The sequence below is a fragment of the Cervus elaphus genome, chromosome 32 (genome assembly GCF_910594005.1).
Source record: "Cervus elaphus chromosome 32, mCerEla1.1, whole genome shotgun sequence".
In the NCBI taxonomy this organism is placed as follows: domain Eukaryota; kingdom Metazoa; phylum Chordata; class Mammalia; order Artiodactyla; family Cervidae; genus Cervus; species Cervus elaphus.
In genome coordinates this window covers 9,635,318-9,643,408 of record NC_057846.1, presented here as the reverse complement: position 1 = coordinate 9,643,408, position 8,091 = coordinate 9,635,318, and the positions used below count along the sequence as shown (strand labels likewise).

The 8,091-nt window shown below is 36.6% G+C and overlaps 1 protein-coding gene across 1 annotated transcript; it reads right to left on the bottom strand.

The window, feature by feature from the left end:
- Positions 1-6,546: 6,546 nt before the first annotated feature.
- LOC122687744 (olfactory receptor 1030-like) lies at positions 6,547-7,524 on the bottom strand. Its single transcript, XM_043893371.1, has one exon. The coding sequence runs from the start codon at positions 7,522-7,524 to the stop codon at positions 6,547-6,549; it is 978 nt and encodes a 325-aa protein (XP_043749306.1).
- Positions 7,525-8,091: the final 567 nt, after the last annotated feature.

Below are 8,091 nucleotides of genomic sequence, written 5' to 3'. Positions count from 1 at the left end.
AATCTTAATAAGAAATCAAAATCAATATGCAAGTGGTTCTTAGATTGTCTGCCTCTAATGATAAGATTCCAATCCCAAAGAAATGCAATGCCAAAGAATGCTCAAACTACTGCACAATTGCACTCATCTCACACGCTAGTAAAGTAATGTTAAAAATTCTCCAAGCCAGGCTTCAGCAATAAGTGAATCATGAACTTCCAGATGTTCAATCTGGTTTTAGAAACGGCAGAGGAACCAGAGATCAAATTGCCAACATCCACTGGATCATAGAAAAAGCAAAAGAGTTCCAGAAAAAACATCTATTTCTGCTTTATTGACTATGCCAAAGCCTTTGACTGTGTGGGTCACAATAAACTGTGGAAAATTCTTCAAGAGATAGGAATACCAGACCACCTGACGTGCCTCTTGAGAAACCTGTATGCAGGTCAGGAAGCAACAGTTAGAACTGGACGTGGAACAACAGAGTGGTTCCAAGTAGGAAAAGGAGTACATCAAGGCTGTATATTGTCACCCTGCTTATTTAACTTATACGCAGAATATATCATGAGAAACACTGGCCTGGAAGAAGCACAAGCTGGAAGCAAGATTGCGGGGAGAAATATCAATAACCTCAGATATGCAGATAACACCACCCTTCTGGCAGAAAGTGAAGAGGAACTAAAACGCCTCTTGATGAAAGTCGAAGAGAAGAGTGAAAAAGTTGGCTTATAGATCAACATTCAGAAAACTAAGATCATGGCATCTGGTCCCATCCCCTCAAGGGAAATAGGTGGGGAAACAGTGGAAACAGTGCCAGACTTTATTATTTTGGGTTCCAAAATCACTGCAGATGGTGATTTCAGGCATGAAATTAAAAGACACTTACTCCTTGGAAGGAAGGCTATGACCAAACTAGATAGCATATTAAAAAGCAGAGATATTACTTTGCCAACAAAGTTCTATCTAGTCAAGGCTATGGCTTTTCAGTGGTCATGTATGGAAGTGAAAGTTGGACTGTGAAGAAAGCTGAGTGCCAAAAAATTGATGCTTTTGAACTGTGGTGTTGGAGAAGACTCTTGAGAGTCCCTTGGACTGCAAGGTGATCTAACCAGTCCATCCTAAAGGAGATCAGTCCTGGGTATTCACTGGAAGGACTGATGCTGAGGCTGAAACTCCAATACTTTTGCCACCTGATGCAAAGAGTTGACTCATTGGAAAAAACCCAAATGCTGGGAAGGATTGTGGGCAGGAGGAGAAGGGGACAGCAGAGGATGAGATGGCTGGATGGCATCACCAACTCGATGGGCATGGGTTTGGGTGAACTCTGGGAGTTGGTGATGGACAGGGAGGCCTGGCGTGTTGCGATTCATGGGGTCACAAAGAGTCAGACATAACTGAGCAACTGAACTGAACCGAACTGAACTGAATGATAAGATCTCTTGTACTAGGATCAGGTCCATCATACACCTGAGGATATGTCCTCACATTGTGAGGGTGGAGCAGAGTGTTTGCCTTTCTTGGTTCTTGTGCACTCGTGACAGCTCTGTCGTACAGTGTTCAGAAAGATCAATAGAAGTTTCACTGACTATGTTGTCCAGGAACTTAGCTGAATTTGACACTGACAATGAAAACAGAAAGGATTGCATATACTTATTTTGAGCAAACAAAGTGCAAATTTTGGGCATCAGATTGAGACTTTACTAAAATTTCCTTTCAACTGAAAATAGAAATTAGAAGCACAGAGTTTTACTTCTGGCTTGCATGTACACTTGCTTTATTTACCCCTGATTAAGATAGTTCATTAACTGTCTCTAAGCTGAGAAACATAACCTCATTTCTAGCAGGATATGGGAGTTGGGAACCCATTCTTAAAGCAAATCTCAGAAGATATTAGGAGCAGTTGCTATGACTGTAACATTGGGAATCAACCCTCCTGAGATTAACTGGAACAGCTGGGTCAGAAAGCACATCATACTCCTTAGGCTTATTCTCCATAATTTCAAATCACTATTTGCCCAAAGAGATGTATTCAGTCACACAAAAAATGTAAACTTGAAATTTTGGTGAGTGTTTGATTTGATATAGCTTCCTTTTGTTTTAAAATGAAACTGCTTCCTCTCCAAAATCAAGAGCTCATATCTTATCCTTCCTGATATACATAGATGTCTTGGGAAGGTTAGGCATGAGTAGGACTTTGAAACACACTAGTTGGTTGACAAACACCTTTTCTGTAGATAATTTCATCGATGCCTCAAAACAACCCAAAGAGGAAATGATTTACTCTTGAAGTTTCAGCTAAAGAGATAGAGGTTCCTCTAAAGGAACAGTCAATCACTAACTCACCTGTGCTACATGGCTTGTATGTGTCAGGGTAGGATTTGAATTCCTGACTTCACAAGCCCAGTTGACTACTTTTTCAGTCGTAGGTAGTTTCCATACTTAACCTGAAGACATAGTTTGTCCTTTCTTCCCTCATTATTTTTTTACACATTCCCATAGCTTCCCTGTGTCAGTGTTTTCCTGGTTCTCATTAGATTTAGGTTGGTCATGGCACTAACTGAAAGGTGCAAATTGAAACTTTTCAAAAGACACTTTCTGTGCCTCCACAGAGATTGACCTCCATCCTCCATGCTGTCTTAACTCTCTGCCCCATCCTTGACTGAAACTCTCTGTTTTCATCTCTTGCTAATATTGCTATCGTCACAACGAGACCTCAAACCCTTTTGAGCAGAGATGTGATTTCCACAGCTATCCTTGGAGATAACAGTTGAGAAAAAGATGTGCAAAATAAGTCAAGAGTAGGCAATGTATATTTAATTTGATGACTGTACAATAATTCTTATTATTCTCATCAGGTCAATCTGTATTTTATTGAACACATAATCTCACCTCTCAAAACTGAAAGTCTACAGGGAGAGGATGTGGAATGAGTAACTAACTCATTTAAAAACCATAGGAAGAAAACAGAATGGGAGTCATTATTTATAGGTAGCATTAACATTATTTATATGTAACTTTGAGTACATCCTATGTGCCGGCATTAGACTTAGCTCAGTTAATCCTCACAAACACTGTGGGTGCTTAGTATTAGTACCTTCATTTTACAGATGGGAAACTGAAACAAGTAGAGTTTAATAAACCTTCCCTGGAACCTACAGTTAATAAATTGTGAGGCTGGGATCAAACAGACTATTAGACAGTATTTGATAACATATTGTTTAGGAAAGAAATGTGACAAATTCACCCAATGCTACACATTCTCTAGGTAAAATAGCATTCACTTACCCATTAATCCATTCATTCATCCATACATATATAGGTAACAAATATTCAGAGAAAATTATCTGTTTGCCACTGTATAGTTAATGAAAAAAGTGTCAGAAAAAGGCAAAAGATGATTTTTGTCCTTTAAATGCTTCTGTTTCATGGTGGGAGTGAAGAGGCATTGAAGTTGCACAATCAGATTTATATATTTAAGAATGAGTGAAAATCATGTTGGAAACTGGAAGGGAGTAGATCTTGCACTGCTCAAAGAACTGTAAGGCATAGGGCATAGTGATATTTTATTAACTCAAGTGATATATATTCAGAACATCTAGATTCTTGGTTTGGGGATAAAGTCGGACTTTAAATATGTGAGCAAAGTTAGACATGGTTTATTGACCCGGTCCTCAAGAAGTTGACAATATTGATGATAATATATGAGTCAATCACACTGATAATATTAAAATGGCAGTTGCAAAATTTCTCTGAATTAAAGTTATATGATATTGTGAGAATATATCCTAAGAAAATATGACTTTAAGAAATCAGCCTCAGAGGCACTGAAAATACTAAAGGATAAATATAACCAAATCCCAACTAACACTGAAACTGAAAATTGATAATTAAAAAAGATAATATTTTACCCATAGAAAAATACCAAATAATCTGGTAGACCATCAGTCTGTATAACCAAGATAAAAGAAGACAAGTAACTGTCTTTCTACATTCATACCCAAATGAATTCTTCTTTGAAAATGGACAAGTGATATTCTCAGATAAGTGGAAAGAGAGACACTCTCACTGAAAGAAGTGATTAAGGGTATACATCACACAAAAGAAAACTAAACCATAAACGAAGAGTGAGAGCAAGAAAACTGTGAGAGAAACATTGATAAATGTCACTAAAGTTAAAAGAACATAGACATGGAGTAAAAATTTGATATAATTGTAATCATAAAATATAGATATATTTAAACTTTATTATTGAAAATTTATTATTAAAGATATATTCTCAACCTTCAAGTGATAGTTTATAAGTAAGAAGCAAGATATATTCATAAATTAAAATATTCTAAGTTCCTTTTACTATTTAAAATCAAAGTAGATGCACTGAATAATGAAGATTAAGTTAAGACATGTATACATATACAATTTAAGGGAATTTATTAAAAGTGGTAATAGAACATGTCATATTCAAACATGGAGTAAAAAGGAAACAAACTTAATTTAATTCACAGTAAGTAAAGGGAAAAACACATAAAGAAGTTTGTGAACAGCATAAGCTAATTATTAGAAAATAGTCAAAAGTGTCAATATTCACAATAAAATAGAGAACACAGTGATTAAAAGGACTCAGGACCTGAAAATAAAAGAGTCAAAATATACATAATAGCCATAACCAAAAATAAATAAGTAAAAATACTGCCTAATATATGTGAATATCAGACAAATTTGACTTTTAGACTTTATACATCATAGAAAGGATAGAAACTATAAATGTTAAAAGGAATTATACTAGCTCAATACTTGACATGTCATAATAATATAGCCTAAATATTTTTTTAAAATTAAAAAAAAATAGGCAAATCCACATCATGTTTCTCCATTTTTATATGTGAAAATTCAAACATCTGTAAGGACACTGTAGATCTGAAAAAAAGAAAATTCACTAGATGGACTTAATAGGACCCTGCTCTGCTCAGTTCCCATCTCTTCTGAAAAGCATCATAGTCTTTCCCCAAATATGCCTCAGGAGGAGATGCCAAAGATGAGCAGTAGTGTCCATGACAAGGAGAGGTGCAGGATCTGAGTTTCTAAAATATATGAAACAAAAAAACCTGCTGCTGTAGCACAGGGAACACTGTTCAATACTCTGTAGTAACAGAAATGGGAAAACAACTAAAAAATAGATGATATGTGAATATTTATAACTGAGTCTGTTTGCTGTATATCTGAAACTAACACAATATTGTTGATCAACTCTGCTCCAAAACAAACTAAAAGTTTTAAAAATAAAAATTGTGGATATGATTAAAAATATTAATTTGTAGTTATACTGACCCTGGTGTTCTTTATATTAGTTTGTACCACTGCAGATGGCGATTGCAGCCATGAAATTAAAAGACGCTTACTCCTTGGAAGGAAAGTTATGGCCAACCTAGATAGCATATTAAAAAGCAGAGACATTATGTTGCCAACAAAGTCCGTCTGGTCTATGGTTTTTCCAGTGGTCATGTATGGATGAGAGAGTTGTACTGTGAAGAAAGCTGAGCGCCCAAAAATTGATGCTTTTGAACTGTGGTGTTGGAGAAGACTCTTGAGAGTCCCCTGGACTGCAAGGAGATCCAACCAGTCCATCCTAAAGGAGATCAGTCCTGGGTGTTCATTGGACTGACTGATGCTGAAGCTGAAACTCCAATACTTTTGCCACCTGATGTGAAGAGTTGACTCATTGGAAAAGACCCTGATGCTGAGAGGGATTGGGGGCAGGAGGAGAAGGGGACGACAGAGGATGAGATGGCTGGATGGCATCACCGACTCGATGGGCATGAGTTTGAGTAAACTCTGGGAGTTTGTGATGGACAGGGAGGCCTCGCGTGCTGCGATTCATGGGGTCACAAAGAGTCGGACATGACTGAGTGACTGAACTGAACTGAACTGAACTGAACTGATAATTTGGCTGTGTATTGGAAATCATTCTTAACAACAAAAAGTGAAACTACAAAACTAGTTTTATGATAGGGATGCAAATTAGTTTAAAACAGGTAAAATAAATAATAAAAATATTCTAAACAATATTTGGCATTTACATCAAAAATCTTATGAATGAGAATTCTATTCAACCAGTATTATCATCTAAAATATGTCCTGGGATAATAACCTGAGATTCCCCAAAATCTTCATTCCTATATAACTTGAATAATAGAAAACAAAAGAAACAAACCAATAGACAAATACACATGCAAGGTTGACAAGTTCCTAGAAAATAAACTGAAAATCCATTAAGCCCTTGAAATCTAAAACATTGTCATTCCCTTAGCATCATTTTTTTAATTCTATCTGTTAAAAGTCTGTATCTTTTTGAGTAACATGGATAGAAGAACATGTCCTTTATTAATTTTATATAGTAATAACAGTGTGATTTGATCTTGTATTTTAATTTATATGTGGTATTATTTTAATACACTGAGCGACAGCTAACAATTTAAAAACATTCTTCCAAGTCTTATTGGTGAATTATACAAGAAAAGAATGGTAAATAGACAAAATGTTTTGTTAAAGTGCTCACTAATTGATCAGAGACTATGTATATGTTACATACCTGTCACCAAAATGTCTACTCCATTTGACAAAAAATTTCTCTTGAATCACTCTCCTTATTGCTTTTTTAACATCTTTGTTCCGAAGACTGTAGATCAAAGGGTTTAGCATAGGACTCATGAAAATGTAAAACACAGCTACAATTTTGCCCTGTTCTACAGAGGTCTCAGAAGGGGGCCTCAGATACATGCAGAACAGAGTCCCATAAAATACAGTGACAGCTGTCAGGTGAGACCCACAGGTGGAGAAGGCCTTGTGCCTCCCTTCTGCAGAGCGGATACGCAGAATGGCTCTAAAGATGAAAATGTAGGAGATGAGGATGATGGTGAGAGAACATGTGAGGTTGGAACCAGCAACTACAAACATGGCAGTCTCTTTGACATAAGTATCAGAGCAGGCCAGGACTAGGAGAGGTGGGTCAGCACAGTAAAAGTGGTTGATTTCATTGGGTCCACAGAAGGAGAGACGGAGCATAAGGATGGTCTGTGCAAGACCATTTGCAAAACCGTAAGTATAAGGAGCAGCAACAAGAGAAAGGCAGACACCTCGGGACATCTTGCTGGCATATAACAATGGTTTGCAGATGGCCATGTAGCGATCATAAGCCATCACTGTGAGCATATAATAATCTGCAATCACCAAGGCAATGAAAAAGTGAAACTGTATAAAGCAGCCAAGGAAGGAAATGGTTTTTCTCTTGGATAAGAAATGAACCAGCATCTGAGGAGTGACATTGGTGGCATAACAGAGGTCTACAAAGGAGAGGTGGCTGAGGAAGAAGTACATTGGAGTCTGAAGCTTTGAGTCAGTTCTGATTAACAAAATCATGCCCACATTGCCAATGACTGTGATCAGGTAGATGACTAGGAAGGCCACAAAAAGGACAGGCTGCAAGTCAGCTCGATCTGTCAGTCCCAGGAGGATAAACTCAGTCACCTCTGTGTAGTTTTCCTTTAACATTGCATTCGCTCAGCTTCCAACATGTTCTAAAGTAAATGAAATAAAACTCATTTGTCATTTTTCCATTACTCACATCATATCATCTGGTGCCCACTCCTCTCATAATGTAAATGCATGTGAAATAAATAGCCTAGTAAGCATGAGATTAATACTTTGAATACCTAAATTAATAGAGAGCTTCTTTACATAAAGACAATCATACATTCAAATGCTTTTCTCCAGGTCTTTTCATTGAAAAGAAAATCTTTATCTTTGAAAAATCTTTATCTTTTCTGAAAATTGTTTTTGTGAATTACAATTCTTTAAACATTGCTTTTCATTGAAATTATGACACTTTGTTTTTCAATATAATTTATGATCTGGTATCTAAAGCATCAGTCATCAAAACTCATGTGTTTTCACAACTTAGTGGACTTAAGTTCATGGAATTGATAGGTCTTTATAGAACCAGATTCTGTCTACCTGCCCCTTCAAACTCAAGATCACTTTCAGACTGGTCCCTCACTCTTCAATTCATATCCTCTTTCCCCACTCTTGTTTATTTCAGGGGGTCCTAAAATAATCAAA

Coding starts and splice junctions, on each gene's coding strand:
- LOC122687744 (XM_043893371.1), bottom strand. CDS start 7,524: ATGTTAAAGGAAAACTACACAGAGGTGACTGAGTTTATCCTCCTGGGA.